Source organism: Leguminivora glycinivorella, chromosome 11 (genome assembly GCF_023078275.1).
Source record: "Leguminivora glycinivorella isolate SPB_JAAS2020 chromosome 11, LegGlyc_1.1, whole genome shotgun sequence".
In the NCBI taxonomy this organism is placed as follows: Eukaryota; Metazoa; Arthropoda; class Insecta; order Lepidoptera; family Tortricidae; genus Leguminivora; species Leguminivora glycinivorella.
The window spans coordinates 1,731,630-1,751,604 of NC_062981.1; the positions used below are offsets into that span (position 1 = coordinate 1,731,630).

Consider the following 19,975-nt stretch of genomic DNA (forward strand, 5'->3'; position numbering starts at 1 on the left):
GTTTGGCGACTACTTTCCCAAAATCATTCGTTCATTTCATTCTTTTCAAATGGCGACTGTCAGAGACGTCAAAGTAAAAAAGAAATAAAATCATTTGACATTAAAATGTAATGGCGTAAGAATTTGTTAAAGATAAATATTGTATGCATTTGTACTATAATGTGGGCTAATTACCATGGCCAATTAAATTGCTCGAGTGATTTCATTAAATAAGTCTAAATTTATCAACGCGCCATCAATTTACCTCAGTTTAACCAGTAATAATATTATTGACTACTCGGTGTTTGCGTGTTATGTATATTGATTGGTGAAGTTTTAGTGCTCCGGTACTTATACTATACTGAAATAATAAAAATAATGCCTAGAAAACCAATAAAGTTATGGATTAAGACGGTAATATTCCATGTAAAAAACAGTCGCCAAACGGTCACCAAACGGTCGACAAACGGTCGCAAAATGGTCGCAGCGTACACGCGTGACCGAAAGCAGTGAATATTTATTATATTTTCAAAATTTAATGGCTTCTTGTATTATTTTTTTCCAGGTATCCTCAAACTTTATAAACAATTAAATATGCCGTCGTACTCAGTTGCCCTCACTAAAGAAGATTTAAAAAAAATGGTAACGTGCGTACCGAGCTGCTGGGTTGTAAAGGATCGGGGATCATATTATTATAAATGGTCTTCTATAGAGCAACTAGTATTTTGCGGCATTTCACAATTGACACTTGTTGAAGTAGTCGTCATTAATATTACTATCAACATTAATTTCAGCGATCTGTACTTCTTTTGTCAAGATTTTTGTATAGATAAGTGTCTACAAATTTGTAATGTTAAAGAGACATAAATAAAACGTAGTAGAGTAAATAATGTGTTTTTTTGTAACCCAAACAAAATACTTGTAGATACGAGTGCGGAAAAGGGGAAAATCGATACGAGTAGCGATAAATTAATACACGAACGAAGGGAGTGTTTTAAATCGACACGAGTTGTGAATGTCCTTTTCGCACGTGTATCGTACGACGATTTTCAGTACCTAAATCTAAGCTATGAGTTTCGACCAGACAAGAAATAAATCATTGCTTGATTTACTCGCACTACTGCGTTAAAAAAAGCAGCATCTGTACTGAAAAAAACTATCATTGCGCAACAGAAATTCTATTAATATCACGGTAAATACTCTATTTCATTTGATTCCTACTTTTATTGTGTAAAGCAACACTACACTTCATTTTTATCAATAAGAATTAAAAATTATATATTTAATACATTAAGTAACTATAAAGTGCTTATGTATTTGTATTATCATTCTGCACTTTTCTTAACTTTCCCACATTTCTATAAAATGTCGAAGAGTGCTTAAATGGTCGTCGTCGTTTATTATTATTTAATTCGCTCATATTTAAATGATTAAAAGCAACCAGTCCACAACTTCACAAGACAGTTTGAGAAACCTTCGTATTTCAGATTGTCATTTGCGGATACAGTGGTTTAGGAGCAGTTCGGTAATCAGACCTACACATGTGTGTACAAATTCTGTCAATGTCACTGTCAGAAACCGTTCTGACAGTGACAATGACAGCCACAAATTCGTCCACATGTTGTTACCGTTATGTGTGCAAACGTCGACTAATAAAGTGTCGTTAAAAGTCATTCTGACAGTGACATTGACAGCCACAAATTCGTACACATTTTGTTACCGTAACGAGTGCACACGACGACTACATTTTGTTATTGTATCAATACGGTCGCATTGTTTGCACGACGTTACCACGCGTTATGTCACATTTGACAGTTAGTTACTGATTTGAAGATTTTGCGACTGAAATGGTTGTATGGGAAGTGCCATGGTCGAAGCTAGTTACCGAATAATTGCTGCAAGCTTCACATTGACAGTAACCAACGACATCCTAAAACGACCGGCTACTTTCCTCACTCACCGTTCAGTGGAGAAAAGTCCCTACTATCTAACCAACAAGGCTCAAATCGTATACAAATACGTTTGCAGCGCGCGGGTGGTGGTGTCGTTCCGGAGATAACAACATGAATATTCAGGAGAATACGTGATAGCTTCATATCGCTGTGTGGGCGGTGAACGCGAGCTTAAATAACAGATGAGATATTGCACAGTTCAACTAAACTTGGTTAACCTACGAATCTTAACCGAGGTTGCGCGTCCAAATAATTTGGACAGTTATCCTCCGGAAATAGATAAGTATCTATATCGCCCTGAAGTTCAGCAATGCCCTGGCAATGTTATGACAATATGACAACTTTTATGGAACCAGGGCAAAATGCAAACGCATACGAGTAAAATGCCGCCTTTTTGTAATTTTAGGGCTTCGGGTTGGAAGGTCAGATGGCAGTCGCTTTCGTAAAACTAGTGTCTACGCCAAATCTTGGGATTAGTTGACAAAGCGGACCCCAGGCTCCTACGAGCCGTGGCAAATGCCTGGATAGCGCAAGGAGGACGATGATTAAGAAACAAATGTAATAGCGATGTTTGTGATAAGTACAAAGAGGTTTTTAGACATCTATTTAGACTCGGGCAACTCATGCCAACTTTAGGAAAAGGCGCCATTTGAAATTATACTGACAAGGTTGACTTAAATATCTAGATTTTAAACTTTTCACGCTCAAAAGTTCAGCTCTTGAGCATAAAGTGTGAAAGCCAATCGGTTAGACGTGTTAGAAACGCTCGTTAACAACGACTACAAAAGCGTTGACCGAGCAACAGCGGCGCAGATATGCAAATGTGTGAAACAGGTATTTTAGTTTGCAACACTCAATTTAGTTATCAGCTGGGATAACGTATGTTAGAGATTATTTATATTTTACTAGGTTGTATCCCGCAATTTCAAACATAAATGACAATATAGCGGAACTAGAGGATACATCGGCTTGCGATAGCTTTTTCGCTTCGCTACATTTTTCCTGATACTTCCGTGCTTTTTAAATTTCCTAATAAAATTTCATAATTTGTACATTCTATCGCCAAACTTAATATCAAATAACTTGAACACCGCAGTTTTCTAAACAAAGCCGTCTAAAAAGTCCGAAGTCGTGTTTGAATTTAAAACGCCAAAGAATGAGTTCCGCTCGACGAGGCAGAAGGGCCCTGAGGCCCCTGAGGCGGCGGTGAAATTGCCCATCGATTAGGACAAGGACATGATAAAGGGAATGACGGGACGGTAATGATGTTTAGACATATAGATGCCAGATAACATGGATTATTTGGTAGTTTATAGCAAATTCATCTAAAAATAAGACGTTTATATTTAAATCGCCAAAAAAATCTACTCCACGGGGCAGAAGGGCAGTGACTCGGTGGTAAAATTGCCCATCGATTATGTTAAGGACATAACGTCAACAAAATAATAAACACGATAATGATGTTTTAAACAAACAGATGTTACATAACAAGGATCATGTAGTAGTTAAAGCCATATCTTCTAAAAAATTAGTTTAATTGGCCTGAGGCGGTAGTGAAATTGCTCAGCTCATCGGTTTAGGGCAAGTAAAGGACATGACGCAGCGTAATGACATTTTAGACTACCAGTGTGCAGTCAGATAACGTAATTTATTTATTATGTTTCAGGTAGTAGTAAAATATATCCAAACTATGTTTTTTTTTTCATATTAAGAATGAGTTCGCATAACAAAAGAATGATGGGTTGGTAATCATATCTCAGACTAGTACCTAGTACCTAATTAATATTTTCTGAAATTATGATCACTACCTTTTATGTTTTTTTTTAAATCATAATGTAAATAATGCAGTAGGCCTAGCACATGATGGCCGCGGGACTATGTCGCCGCGAGATAGATCACACGTCTTTGTCTAATCGTATTAATGACACAAGGACAGGTAGTCTATCTCGCGGCGACATACTCTCGCGGCCATCATGTGCTAGGCCTGCAGGTAACAGGAACAATTTCAACAATAATTTTATATCGGTTGTATGCGAGTGAAACTTCGATTCATAATTATTTTCCCTAATTGTCTATCCACACAACTATATTCATCATATTCTACTTTAAAATTCAACATTCTAATAGGCTAGTTTCCTACTAGTCAAATCAGTTCCTTTTTAAGAACTGTCAAAACAATTTGCTAATATGGAATTACTATGAAATATTGAGGAGTGACGTCAGTGTCAATTCATTTACTTTATATCTTTCTCTTTGACTTATTTATTAGAAATTATGTTTAAACATAAGTACTGTCCATGTTCTTCTTCTAATTATGTGGTGCTTTATGTGAAACTAGCCTATTATAGACTTTAGTATCAGAGCGCTACCAAAAATCGTCGTAACCTCATGAATTTTTTATATCACGAAATCGCATAATTATAGCCTGTCAACCAAATTTTGGCAGTAGCAATGTACATCAAACTAAAGTATGATATCCCTATGAAACGTACAAAAACCAGCAATGTACGTCGAACAGCCACAGATATTTTTTTTTCAAGGGGCTCGCTCCTTCCTTACGAATTAGATAATGTATTAAAAAGGGACGGATATGTGCTAGTTATTCCTCTTTTTGGTAGGACGGAGATTTCCATAGATAAGATACAAATGACACGCGAACTTCCACCGATTTTCAAAACTAGTATTGCTAGCCCGCGATTTTTCAAATTTGCCGCCTTTTTCTAGTGACAAGATTTGGTTGACGGTCTATACCTGCTATTTTATTTAAATCAAAATTATTCAGACGTCAGCGTCCCATTCATAAAGAAAGAGAACATTATACAGTCAGAGTGAGATGTCGAATCATCTTTTACGTTCTTAAAATAGACGAAAAGCCGAGATTCAGAGGTGTACATTACATTTGGGAATAATTCATTAGGGAACACAAGTGGGAGGAATGTCGTCGGGTACGTATTAGTAGTTATATAACGAAATAGTTTGTGATTATAATTGTGAACTTCCATTTCCATCGGTTTTGCATTTATAATTACTGTACAGTATTGAAGTGGGTACTAGAAGAGAGGCCTATGTTCAACAGTGGACGATAAAGGGCTGATATGATGATGATGACGATTGAAGTAATATAGCGCGTCATGTAGTTGCTATATCTAAGACAGCGCTATAATATTCCGTTCACATACGGAATGTATGAAGTAGTATGAACAGTACATTGCGCTTTAAGTAATTTTTCCTAATGTCGGACGCGTTGAATGCTGTTTTTATGACATTAAAAGATAAACGCAAAGTGCATCAATTACGTGATCCCTACAGCTTGCCAAAAAAAAACAGTAGAAATTGAACTAATACTTATTTTTATTAAGTATTAGCAACACTTAACTGTCCTCATACAAAGCTCTCAGAACAGTTGCCACATGCAAAACCGTTTTTAAATAGACGGTGGCGCCACCTATTATTTTCTATTCATTTTTTCAAAGATAGTGTCGATGATGAACTTACCAAATCAGTAAACTGGGTTTGTTCAGGATTCTGTAACAAAAAAAAACTTTTATTAATATTATTGTACTTTTTTTAGAACACGCTGTACATAAACCGCAGTAGATGGCAGTGTGTGTGTGTGGATTGAGTGAGCACCTTCCGAAAATAAAAAAAAATATGCTGATCATTTAGTAAAAGTTCTAAAACAATTGTAAAACGAATCTCTGAATTTGTAAAAAGATAAATCAAAAGATACAGCCATTAACATGTGCTCACTCAGTTCTCACAAACTACCAACGAAAACAGTGAATATATTCATTTAACATATAATATTTATATACTAACATGTGAGTGTTAATGTTAGTATATAAATATTATATGTTAAATGAATATATTTTCATATCATTATCAGCATATTTTTTTAAATTTTCGGAAGGTGCTCACTCAATCCACACACACACGATGGCAGTCAGGACAACAACCGTTACATTTGAATGATACATGCATGCCAATTCTGATTTTAAAATATATCATGCCATTTTGTATGTATGTATGTATGTAAACACTTTATTGTACATAAGACTAGTTAGGACATAGAAATACAGTATAGTTATGGTGTACAAAGGCGAACTTATCCCTACAAGGGATCTTTTAAAGTCAACCTTTGAGCGAATTGAAAGGAAAAACTAATTAAAACACAAATTAAATCTTAATTAAATTAATTATTTTGAACCTCAATTTTGACAATTTGACCCATGTTTTTAACTTGATATATGTTAAAATTGTAAAAAATTTATATTAGCGCCACCTAGCCGAGAACCAACCAAAAATGTAGCCATCTAGACGACCGTAGATATGTTACTTGTTGAATTTTAACTTCTGATTAGCAGAAACGTCTGCAATCGATGCCACTAGGCTTAGAATAAATTTAAAAGTGGAAAATGTCTGCCTTGGGTGAGACTTGAAGGCCCAGAGGCCGTGAGTTCAAGTCTCACCCAAGGCAGACATTTTCCACTTTTAAATTTATTCTAAGCCTATGTTACTTGTTGGTTCCAAGGTACCCTTTTTGTTCGACTTTATCCATCAATACGGAGTGTATTATATTTTTTTCAACTACCTGATGTGGCTCCGCAACCCAAAGATAATATTGGCCTCTAAAACGAGATTTTTTTTATACTATTTCGGTGGCAAACAAGCATACGGTCCGCCTATTTTTTGTGAATTATCGACTAGAAGGTTGTATGAATATCAAATCAAAACTGTATCAAGCAGTTAGAATTGGCCTCACGTAGTGTGCACGCAAGCTGCTCGTAGCATTTCGTAGCACCTGTCGTAGCGTCGTAGACGTCTACGGGCTACAAACACGTCTAGCATTCAATGTCTATGTGTATACATAATTCAATGTCTATGTGTATACATAATTCGTGTATTATTTACAGATCAACTCCTCGGCCAGTTGCATCACAGTTAACAGACGCAGACAGTGTAATCTAACTACTCTGATTATGAAGTAAAGATAAAACACTGGACTACTAAATACTTTTATTTAATCAACAACAATTAATTACAAATTAAATGAACTTGTTTAAACCCTAACGAACGTTGCCGGAACAAGAGGCCTCTGAAGGTCGTGCAGCCGCTTTTATCAGCTCGGTGTCCCCGCCGAAGTGGGCTGCCAGTCCAGGTACGCGGGGAGGCCAGCTACCTGGCCTGTGACGTAGCTCCACGACAGATGGCGCTGTAGCGGCTCCCCGTAGTACCTTCATCTATGGAAATTCCCATACAAAAAAAAATAACGAACGCTAAATTCGGTAACGGGACGGACGTACCGCACACACTTATATACACTGCAGGGACCGGACAACCCCTTCCGCGCTACAAGCCTTTCATTGGGAATCCCTAACGTAAGGACGACCTGTATTATTTTTCGAGATATACTTTGTAAATCTATATTCTTTCCATTTGTTCAATACGTTTGTACCATTAGGTATGAAATCAACATTTAAACAACACATTTTGCTTGTGCCTGGAGTTGACTTTTGACAAATAACAATATTGTGCACGAACAAAATAGTACTTAGTAGTAGTAGCGTAGTAGTAGCCTGTTGTTACCTAGTTATACTCTCACTAAACATTCTGTATACATATAACATGTAAAATGGTGCAATAAAGAATATTTACTTACTTACTTACTTACTTAAACCTGAAGGTAGTACCTCCTAAGAATCCATTTTTATGTATAGAAATATGTGCATAATTAATATATAGTATATGATTTCCCAATATGGGCGAGACCAAAATTTTGACAATTTATTCTCGGGCAACATATGAATGGAAAGAAACGTCGGCGTCGCCGAAACTATAAACAAGTGTATAAGGTCAGTGTGGGGAACACCGTCTACCCGGAAAGACCGTCTATTGACTCTAACTTTTGTGTTTATACAGGGTGTTTCCTGTAACAGGAGCAATAAATTAAAATGTAGATTCCTTAGATTATTAGTAGTCATAGTTAAAATATCTTAATGTTCCAAAGTCCTTAAATATGGAGAAAGAGCAATTCAAATTAAATTTCACAGTCAGTGGATGCTAACTATTAGGGTGGAGCGAAAATACACTTTTCTGGAATTAGCAAACCTAATAGTTATCAATCAATGCCCCTTAGTCTATGAAGCCTTTGTGCAAATTTTCGGCTTTTTAAATCAACATCTTCTGCCTCCGCATTAGGGTTGAAATTTTGAAAATCTCATACAAACCTAAAAATTCAACTTTCAGATTTAAAAAAAAAATCGGCAGTATTATGTTTAGTATATGTTATTGATACCTATCATTATGAGAAACTACAAAAAGTTGCGAAAATAGCGCCAAGAATCGCCAAAGTTTGTCTAGTTTCAGTACATTCGCCAAAATAGCCGCTAAAATACTGAAAATTGGCGATTTTTAACGCTATTATCGCAATTTTTGGTAGTTTCTTGTAATAATATGTATCAATAATGTATATTGAACATAATACTGCCGAAAAACATTTTTTATATAAAAGTGAATTTTCAGGTTTGTATGAGATTTTCAAAATTTCAAACAAAATGCGGAGGCAGAAGATGTTGATTTAAAAAGCTGAAAATTTGCACAATGGCTTCATAGACTAAGGGGCATTAATTGATAACTATTAGGTTTGCTAATTCCAGAAAAGTGTTTTTTCGCTCCACCCTACTAACTATCGCGAAATTATCGCTTTACGGTCATTTAGTGTCGTGGTACCGGGGCTAACTTCAGAAATAATCTTAAACCAATCGCAAATAGTAGTCTTATCTAGGCGGACTAGGAACAATTTTCAATTGTAAGTCACACAAAATGACACTCGAATTTTGGTTATTTTTTAAAATCCGTCTTGAAAATCGTAAAATCTTTCGGTCTGAACTTTTTATTCAACTCATTCGGATAATTTAAAATAAAAAGTAGTACTGACTTGTCAATTAAATTGTCAATGTCGCTGAAAAATGGCACGATATACTTCTCAAGAATTATGTGACATGATTTTGCTCTACGGAGAAACGAGAGGCAATGCTGCTCGAGCTCTCAATTTGTACCGGGAGCGGAATCCTAACCGGAGGCATCCTGCGAACGGCCGCGTCATTGTGAACGCTGTGCAATGTGTGCGGGACGACCTGCCCATATCCGGCAGAGTGCAGCCGCCACAAGGGCCTGGTGCAGCATTTAACGTCAGACTGGCACTGGAACGACGGATTCTTCAGCACTTCCGTGAACGTCCAACTACCAGCACAAGGAGAGCGGGTCTGTTATTTGGTGTCAATAATAGTATTGTTCACAAAGTTTTAAAAAAGAATAAGAAGCATCCATACAAATTTTTAAAAGTGCAGGCTTTGTTGCAGCGAGATTACTTAGCGCGGCAAGTTTATTGTGAGTGGTTCATGGAACAGTGCCATGGGGACAGACGCGATATAACATTCGCACAAAATGTTATCTGGACCGATGAATCAACGTTTACTAACAATGGACTATGGAATCTAAAAAATACCCATTATTGGAGTACGAACAACCCCCGTTTAATGAGACAGACAGCTCACCAATATCGGTTCTCTGTGAACGTCTGGGCAGCTGTACACGGAAATACGATAATTGATCCGGTATTCATCGATGGTAATTTAAATACAGTCCGTTTTTTAGACTTGATAAATGGCACTTTGTTACAGTATTACAACAATCTGCCGGAGGAAATAAGAAACGCAACATGGTTCCAACTCGATGGAGCCCCTGCTCATTCCACTGTGGCAATCCGTGAAAAGTTGTCTGAATTATTTGGAGATCGATGGATCGGACGATTCGGACCTAAGCGATGGCCACCGAGGTCGCCGGATTTAACTTGTCTGGACTTCTTTTTATGGGGAGCTATCAAAAACGACGTGTATTCTGCCGAAGTGGATAATGTAGAAATGTTAAAAGATCGAATTATTCAGGCATTTAACACCATACGGCAACGTGATCTAAATGTAGTTCATCGAAATACATTATTAAGGTACGAAATGGGTACGAAGCATGCATACAAGCACATGGCCAGCATATCGAGAACATTTTAAATTAAGTAAGTGGCTAGTAGGCAATTAATTATTAAGGATTCTGACAAGAAGCCATAGAATTTTAGTTATTTTTTGTTTTCTTTAACTATTTCATTATACGTGCATAAAACCAAAATTTATTCAATTATTGCATTTTTATTAAGTGTAAGTAATCGATGTAAATACTCCAACTTCTTTTGACAAGTGCCATTGATTCACAGTCCGAAAGAGAAGACAATGTGTCGCACTAGTGGCAATCTTGACATTTGAATTACTTTTGAATTCGTCATTACTCGGTTAATGAAAACGAAACACAGCTATTTACTTGACCTCTCTATCGGCCTTAATTTGTGACTAAGGTTCTCCTATACACCTTTGTGGGTTTGACATACCTACCACGCAATCCCGAATGCAAACTTTTTGATTGCAATGAGCGTTTTTAATTTTTGCCATACCATAACCAAAGCCCGTTTTTCATGCTGTAACCTTTTTGGCCTAAATCACAGAACTCTTAAGTGCCGTAAATGTTGGAACCTCTTTGGCTTATCTAAGAATAGTGACAAGACGTGACGTTCAACTTCAACCGTGTTATGATTGAGAATGTCAAGTTATCGAGTCTAAAGTCTGGGCAATATTACAAATTACTATGGTGTGAATCGCGTTTACGTTATTGTACGACAAACCTTAATTACGCTGAAACCAGAGAAAATCAAGTCGAGGGTTACGACAAATAACATACGACGGTTATCATCATCCATCAGCTAGGACCTATTATTGTAAACAATGTGTAACCAAAATGCAATGTCCATCACGAATCATTACTTTATGAGAACAACTAAAAGAACACAAACACAGAACACAACAATAAAAATGTAAGCCACGCATAGCTTGGACTCAATAAACATTTTGATTTTTTATTGTGGTTAATTATTTTACCTAGATAGGTAGTTTACGTTTGCAAAGTTATTTTCTAAACAGTTACGTAAAAGTCCGTTGTGTTTATTAGTTTTATTGCTATCATATCAAGTGTTATCTGTAAATACTTAAAAAATAGTCACTGAAGTGATTGAAGAACTCGAGCATCCTTTTTGTGACACTTGTGTCACATTCAACGAAGTATTCCGACTAAACACGATAGTAGTGAATCAATGGTTGCCAAGTGTGGCGGCTGACGGCTGTACATTGCTGGCTCGATTTATTTTGTTAGAAAATAACGGTAAAATTATTTTTCAGTTTAATTAATTAAAACCATTTGGACTTAATTACTGATTAGTTAGAGGCTCTATATTTTAATTTATTGCTCCTGTTACAGGAAACACCCTGTATATCTACGCCTCTCACACCTCCGAAGGTATACCAGTTTTTCATCCTCAAGCCATTGGTGTTCAATACATATCCCTAGGACGAACACTAGTACACAATAATCTTGATTTGTGTTTCGAACTCGAACATCGAGTTCAACATGGTTCCGCAAAAAATTAAAATAAAATAGAAGCAGTCGGAATATTTGTATATTGTATATGTAACGTAGTCATTTAATAACCGTTCTTTCTGACTAGTACTATTAATTTACTCAAAACGCGCTCAATTTCTAGTTTTACATTCTGAAATATGTCACTTAGAAATTGTGCCTACTCAGAAAGTCCGACATAAAAGAGAAAGGCAAGACCGGCATATGATAAACAAGGAGTTGCTAACCTTTTTTAGGCTTTATTGGAAATAAGTCGAGTGTAAACGATATCAATATATAAGTACGTTTTTGGCTTATGGTAGTTGTACCGTTTTTGATTTTAACTTCGAAATACAGTTTTGGTAATAATCATTACCAAAACTGTATTTCGTTCAATCATTCGAAAGTATTAAGTAAAAATAAAATATATGTGACATGGTTGTGAAGAATGATAAGAGGTGAACAGAAGTAAGCCTACACTGCATTATTCATCATCAAATTTAAGTTGGTAGAATTATCATAAGTTCTACCCCTTTTTTATGTAGATTGTGCAAAATGCGGCGACAAATATTCTAAAAGAGAGTATAGGGTTTCAAGTTGGTCATTATTTTTATAATCAGCATTACCCAACAGGGACCGTATGGGCACCCTTAAAGACGGTTTTGACCGACTATTTTACGGCTACCTGACCGTTAATTGACATTGCTGACTGTCACTTTGACACAAAAGTCGTCATGGGTGTCATCAATATGTTTTCGGGGGTGCTAATTTAAAATTTAAACACCACTTTGGAATCTGACATTTCTGACTGTCACTTTGACACAAAAGTGGTCATGGGTGTGGTCAAACAGGTTCTCGGGGGTGCTGATTCCAATAACCATTACAGCCAAAAAACTGTTTGATGACACCCATGAAAACTTTTAAGTCAATGTGACAGTCAACTATGTCAAATTCTAAATTGATCATTAATTTAGGAATCAGCACCCCTGCAAACTTATTTGACGACACACCAGACGCCTTTTGTGTCAAAGTGACAGTCAGCAATGTCACATTTCAAATTAGTCATTAGTTTGGAATCAGTACCTCCGAAAACCTATCTGACGACACCTATTAAGACTTTTGCGTCGAAGTGACAGTCAGCAATGTCAGATTCCAGATTATTTATTAATTTTGAAATCAGCACCTCCGAAAACTTATTTACGACAACCATGACGACTTTTGTGTCAAAGTGACAGTCAGTAATATCAAATTCCAAATTGGTCATTGATTTTGAAATCAGCACCCCTGAAAACATATTTTATAATGTCTGGGACATTGCTAAGAAATGTTACCAAACTATTTCACGTACCTAATATCCTATTACCTTTACTTAATAACCAAGTTTCAAAAACAAATAATTAGTTGGATTTATATGAGCCTGTAATATCGTGACTAAATTGGACCTGAAAAGAAAAGGTTATGAACCCCATCTACTTGCCTTATAAATGGAAAAATGCTTATATGTTTAAAGTTTCAACGTTATTTAATTAATTATCTAGCACATTCTGCCCTGTTATTACGTAAAATAACAATGATCATGGTTTTGGAACCTAGTCTCATATGAAATTACGGGACAACAAGCACTAGACGGTCTTCCCGTACTCACCGCGGGGGGACGGACAACCCGCCGAGCCTTAAAAAATGTGATTTTTATCAATTAAAATAACAAATTTCGCCAAAATATTATACAAGCTTTGTAAAATATAATATTTGCTATCCCATAGTGTTCCTATGTGAGGCGAAGGCAGTGCATGCAGCCAAGCGCCTGACTCCGGTTCCGCAACAGCCTTCAGTCGTGCCGCATCTGATGCATGAGCGCCATTAAGCAGGTTTGCATAGACTTGTTTGCAGAGTATATCGTCCCAAAGCCTTTGTGAAGCAAGATTTTCGGGCTGCAGCCCTCCTGGCGAGCGAAAGGACCACTCAACCAGCGCTTCGCGAACAAACGGGACGTAGATACTGTCACCATGTAAACGTAATATCTTAGTGACTAGTACCGACGACGCGTGAGCCGAGGCAAGAAAGGCGACAACTCCGACGTCTTGCATGGCACGGACTCCTACACCCCCATAGCGAATAGGCAGTGTTGCCTGCCGCCACTGAGCCTCTTCAAAGTGTACGTTCAAAATGGCCTCAAGCCCTCGTCTGAGTACACTATCAAAGTCGTTGACCTCCTGTCTAAAGAACCAAGTAGGCGTCGTTCTCAGGGTGTATGTTATGCGCGGCATTGCAAAACAATTGCGTAAAAGAATAATAGCCACATGCGCCGACAACTGATTTAAGCGCTGTAAGGAAAGATCCAGAGCCATCGTTTTTGCCTGGAGCAGTGAGCTTACCCCATCAGGAAAGATTGGAGCTCCAAGGAGACTAAATGTGGACTTATTTAGTATCCTAATATCAGGCAACATAGACTCAAAATCTGACAGGCAAGTACGCGTCAACGGGCCACAAGGAAACAACTCACACTTCGAGGAGTTAATTTCTAAACCGATGGCCCGCAACGCTGGTAAAAGCTTGGCAATGTCGTCAAGAACGGCTTCAGAACCACCCCCTATGGTACCATCATCGAGATACCAAACATTCAAAGGTGATTCTAAAGCCGTTATTGCACTCTGCATGGCTAAACAAAAAACAAGGGGGCCCAAAGGGTCACCTTGCTGAGCACCAACCTGCGAAGCGATCTCATTACCATCGTAGTAAAGGTAATGTAAAAGGTAAAAAATAATGTAGGAGTGTGGTTTTGGACTTCTTTTAAAATTACATCCCTTTCTACAGTGTTAAAAGCATTTTTTATATCCAGTTTTACTATGACGGTGTCGCTGTGTTCGTGTGCCATGGCAAAATGCCTAGTTGCATGAATGGCCGATTCACATCCCAAGGGTGTGCCAAATCCAACTTGACATGGTTGAAGGAAGGCTGACATCTCATCTCTAACAGCGCGACAACCCAATTTTGCAACTAGCCGCCTAATCGTGTTCCCAATTGCTATGGGCCTAACTCCGCCATCCTTTTTTGATAAAGCACACAAAGATGCTCCATAAAGAAAGGGACTAACCTGGGGGTTAGCATACCCCGTAGAAGAAAATTGGATAACTTAGTCAGTGACTCGAGCAATTTCGGACCATTATCTCCGGCACCTTGAGAAGTAAGCTCCTTGAAATGTTGAGGTCGAAGGCCGTCTAAGCCAGAAGCAGACCCGCTATAGAAGGACCCGATGGCATTAGTAACATCTGCAACTGACACAGTGAGGTAAGGGGTTTTCAAATCAGGCTCAGAAGGAAACACCAGCTGCCTAGATGGTGAAGGATGCTTGTCCATTAAGGCTCTTAAAGTTTCAGCATTTGACGGAGCCAAAGTAGAGTCCGATAACAAGATACGAACCGCACCCCTCAGATCGCCATCGTGAACTTTGGCTTCTATTGTACGGCAAACTGAATGTGGCCTCTGATTGGTTTCGTCAGGGAAATACATATTAAGAGTATCTATATTTTCCTTGACCTGTGAGGTCAACGACTTGCCACTCTTGCCAGTGCCTCTTTCAGGAACCCTCAAAGCTGTAAAGGCAAATGAAAGAAGCGCAAACCAGTCGTTGACGTCGTTTGATTGCACACAAGTTTCTATTAAAGCGGATAATTTACCAGCTGCAAGATTTCGGGCTCCTTTCGGAATGTGTTTCAACACACGGATGTTTTTCTTTAACGTCGCGAGGCTGTCAAATCCGGCGTGACTTGGATCCGGGACAGGTAAAATCCCATCAGCTGAAGCGGTGAGCAAATTTTGGTGACGCCGGGTGATGTGTACGTTGAGGCCGCGTGGGTTCACGTATAACTTCGACGAGCCAGGGCAGTGAGGGCAGGGGACTTTGACTTTGTTCAATTATCAATAGTCTGCAATCATGGAGTATTGTTGCGATTTGCAATGTTTCAAAGTCAATACAATGGTCTGTGAAAATTGCCAAGCGTTTTGTCGATGTGGATGTGTTAGTTACATGTTGGAGCAAAAGGATAAAATGAAAAAGAGCGAATGGTTAGACATGATTTCTAAAAGGGTAAACGGGTTGATGCAAAGCTTATTCATAATCGATGATAAGCAAGACATTATTAAAACCGTTAACAAATTTAAAAAGTTTTGGATGACATTGAATTATATTACGAGTTTACAAACACAGACGATAGTTATTATGATAGCGATGATAATAGTGGTGATAGCGTGATATTTGTTGATGACCAGAATAAAAAACAAATTGCTGACTCTGATCCTGATTATATAGGCTCTGAATCTGAGGCTGGTTCTGATTCAGATTCTGAGGCTGGTTCTGATTCTGGGTCAGGCTCTGAGGCTGGTTCTGTATAATGAAATTGTCCAAAAACATTTTGATGAGTCTAGAAAATTTGTAATGTATAAAAGAAATGACGGAGTATCCATCTATAAGATTGACGGACTAGCCGAAAGCTTTGATAACAGTAAGACCACAGTAATTGAGCATATAGATACTAGCGATTCATCAATATTTAATATTAAAAAGTGTACACAAGAGTATGACCAAATATCTTACTGTATTGATAAATGTACACGATTTATAGAATATAAAAACCTGGCACATGATTATATGCAACTAATGAGCACTGGATAAACTCACAAAATGGGTGCATGTATGTCGGTACGGCCCAATTGGATTATATCCCAAGTTATGTTTCGAAACATTTTGTATTAAAAGTAGAAAATGATAAAAACAATGAACCTGAGGTCAAAAACAAAAACAATAATCATGACAAATGTGAGGTTTCTGATACTTATATTTTCAAGTACATTTTATATTATGTAGCATTCCCAATAAAAAATAAAATAAAAAATAAAAAACATTTATTGCAGACCACTGATCCATAGAATATATTAGTAACAATTTTAACTTACAAACTATGTTAGTAGATTCATAATAATTATCATACACACTCACAAGAAAACCCACACACATTACACACACACACACACACACACACACACACACACACACACACACACACACACACACACACACACACACACACACTCTTACTTAGCCTTGCCGATGGCAACTTCCACCCAGTATTTAATTATGGGGCAGTCGTAGTTCCCAGACAGTACTCTGAGGAGGCTATTGCTGCTGCCACGCACTCGCCTAAGCAACGATCCAACACGCTTGCGTCTGATTGCGAAAAAGTCGTCAGTTCGCACTTCGGCAAACATGCCGGACGCACTACAATGCTTCGGCAGCCGCAAGAGCATCCTCAGAATATTGTTATACTGCACTCTCAGTGCGTTATATGCCCTCTGGGTAAACGCTACCCACAGGCTGCAAGTGTAGAACGTTTGACAGTAGGCTTTAAAAAGCGTCAACTTAACCTGTTCATTACACTTTGCAAACCTGCGGGCAAGCATATTGCCACGCACTGCCATCGCCCTTCTCTCCCTCTCCAGATCCAAGTCATCCTTAAGGTCCTCCGTAATGACATGTCCCAGGTATTTAAACCTCTCAACTCTTTTTAAGGGCACGCCGCACAACATGATCGTAGGTATTGTTGTAGGGTTGTACTTACTAGCTTTAAAGAGAACGAACTCGCTCTTGCTAGTGTTATACCTAAGACCATGTTCCACAGCATACCCCTCACACACACAAATGAGTTGCCTTAACGAGTCACTTGACGGACCCAGCAACACCATGTCGTCAGCGTAACTGATGTTGTTAAAACATGTTTTATCTATATGACATCCGACATGTGTGTTGCTGAGCCCCTCAATTAACCCATTTACATAGAGGTTGAACAGCACGGGAGATGTTAGTCCGCCTTGACGAACCCCAATGTCGATACTATTTAATGAAAATAAGATTATTGAATTTAACAAGAAATTTAAAATCATATTATTAAATTAAAACGGGACTTAATCGCGTAAAACTTACGTTTTATATTTAACCCGACGTTTCGGACATGACATTACGTCCGTGGTCACGGGTAGACTGGCTGGGAGTTGTATCAACATCTTCTAGCTGTACGAGTTTTTCGAACTACCCGCACTTGATTGTCATCAGTCACTTTTACGCTAGGGTTGCCACCCTGCCTACATACAACACTAACGACATCCGATGGTATGAGACGGGAAGTTTTCTCACGTTTACACTTGCCAATCACTGGATTCCACGAAGATGAAATCCCTTGCCCTTCATTTTGATTGAAATTACGATGTTTCCTGATTTCAATCGCTTCACGTACTTTCCTGCTATAGTAAAGACGTTCAGTTGAAAGGACTTTGGGATTATGCAGTTCAATCCAGTGGTTCGGTCCTGACTCTAGCAAATGCTCGGCAACCGCAGACTTATTTATTTGTCGTTTTTTGACCGCCGCGATATGTTCTTTGACCCTTTCCGCTATGGTGCGTTTGGTTTCTCCAATATAAGAACTAAGATTGACTGTAGCTGTGGTAGTTCTTATATTGGAGAAACCAAACGCACCATAGCGGAAAGGGTCAAAGAACATATCGCGGCGGTCAAAAAACGACAAATAAATAAGTCTGCGGTTGCCGAGCATTTGCTAGAGTCAGGACCGAACCACTGGATTGAACTGCATAATCCCAAAGTCCTTTCAACTGAACGTCTTTACTATAGCAGGAAAGTACGTGAAGCGATTGAAATCAGGAAACATCGTAATTTCAATCAAAATGAAGGGCAAGGGATTTCATCTTCGTGGAATCCAGTGATTGGCAAGTGTAAACGTGAGAAAACTTCCCGTCTCATACCATCGGATGTCGTGAGTGTTGTATGTAGGCAGGGTGGCAACCCTAGCGTAAAAGTGACTGATGAGAATCAAGTGCGGGTAGTTCGAAAAACTCGTACAGCTAGAAGATGTTGATACAACTCCCAGCCAGTCTACCCGTGACCACGGACGTAATGTCATGTCCGAAACGTCGGGTTAAATATAAAACGTAAGTTTTACGCGATTAAGTCCCGTTTTAATTTAATAATATGAGTGAAGATCGTGTTAGTTTAAATCAATAAATTTAAAATCAACTCTGAATATGGCGTAGCTGAATTGTTACAATTAACTCATTCATAGTGTTCGGTGCAATGCACCTTCAACACGTTCCGGGCCTCGTGCGGCACGTGTGCCCAGTCAGCAATTTACTCTATGTTAGCCAATTTTCATTTACCTAAAATTAGTGCACTTTTGAGAACCGTCGTGGCCGGGTGCATTCGATAACATAACATAACATTCATATAACATTTTAATATTTTAAATAAACAGAATAATCTCTACTCTTCTCCGGACTTTTCATCAACCAACGCGAAACCCGCTCTTCTACATGGTCCTTCGAATCGGATCTCGCGCGTTTAATACTTTGGTTGATAATCGTGTGAGGTGAACGAACTTAAAATCAACGAGTGAGGGTTGCAGCGTTTGAAGGAGTGGAGTAGCAGAGTTTCAAAAGCAACAGTAGTGGTATTGGCAGTAACAGAGCAGCGCTAGGAGATATTCAAGTAAGATCTTTCCTTATTTTACTTATAATCATCAATCAACATGGCCTACGTTCAGCGTCAAGCGGAGATTCAACGTCTAATTGAGGCATCTTACGCTAACTTTAGAAAAGACAGTTCGGACAGGAAAACGAAGCTTGAATATTTTAAAACACGTTTAGACACATTAAACTTATTATGGAGTGAGTTCCAGTTTAACCATGAACAGTTGGGTATGGTGGAGAGTCAATCTAGTTCGTATTTTACTAACAGGATTTATGAGAGTACTAAGGAATCATATACCACTTTCCACGCCAAACTAACAGCAGAGTATCAAGAATTATCCGAGAAGAACATTGAATCTAAGACCGACCTGAACGCTTCAAGTACAAGCACATTAACAACCGTTAACAGAGAACAAGCAGAGACGGCTGCTAAAGGCGATGAGCCAGGATCCGTCGCCGAGGTAGGAGGAAACATATTTGGGAAACAGCAGAGGGGAACCGAAAGTAAGATGGACGAGATGATGCGTAAACAACAGGCTAACATAAAAGCCTTCGCGCGGACCGTGAATAACATTCAGATTGACCTATTAACAGAGAAATGGGAGCTAGAGGATACTCTCAAAACATTGGAGGCTCGTTGGTCGGCTATCGACAATTTACACTGGGAAATGGAAAGCGAGGGTTCCCTAGGTGATTCGGCGTATGAAAGTGTGTTTAACATGCATGAAAATACTTATAACATGATGAAGAAAAATATTAACAAAAAGGTGTGGTCTGTAAAACATAAGGTAAAATCAACACCAGTTTTGGACATCCCTACCTTCTACGGGAATTACAATTCTTGGGTCTCTTTCAAAGATTTATTCAGTGAAGCAATTCATAACAATTCGGCCTTATCAAACGCTCAAAAAATGCAATTTTTGAAGTCAAAAGTTAAGGGAGAAGCAGAGCGTCTAATTCAGCATCTTCAGATAAGTTCGGAAAATTACGTAGTTTGTTGGGAGATTCTCAATAATCGA

The 19,975-nt window shown here is 38.3% G+C and overlaps 2 protein-coding genes across 3 annotated transcripts in view; one reads left to right on the forward strand and one right to left on the reverse strand.

Annotated features, from left to right (window-relative positions):
- The window catches only part of LOC125230949 (stress-activated protein kinase JNK), a 252,189-nt gene that overhangs the window by 127,429 nt on the left and 104,785 nt on the right, over nucleotides 1-19,975 (reverse strand). For both annotated transcript variants that reach the window (XM_048136253.1, XM_048136254.1), the window contains exon 3: nucleotides 5,427-5,456. The gene's annotated coding sequence lies outside the window, so the exon portion shown is untranslated. The remainder of the gene's footprint in view (nucleotides 1-5,426; nucleotides 5,457-19,975) is intronic.
- Nucleotides 8,621-10,204, forward strand: LOC125230953. Its single transcript, XM_048136262.1, has 2 exons — nucleotides 8,621-9,194; nucleotides 9,614-10,204. The coding sequence occupies exons 1-2, from the start codon at nucleotides 8,900-8,902 to the stop codon at nucleotides 9,700-9,702; spliced, it is 384 nt and encodes a 127-aa protein (XP_047992219.1). The 5' UTR covers nucleotides 8,621-8,899; the 3' UTR covers nucleotides 9,703-10,204.

Coding starts and splice junctions, on each gene's coding strand:
- LOC125230953 (XM_048136262.1), top strand. CDS start 8,900: ATGGCACGATATACTTCTCAAGAATTATGTGACATGATTTTGCTCTAC. Junction 9,195..9,613: donor TACCAGCACAAGGAGAGCGG/GTCTGTTATTTG, acceptor ACTTTGTTACAG/TATTACAACAATCTGCCGGA.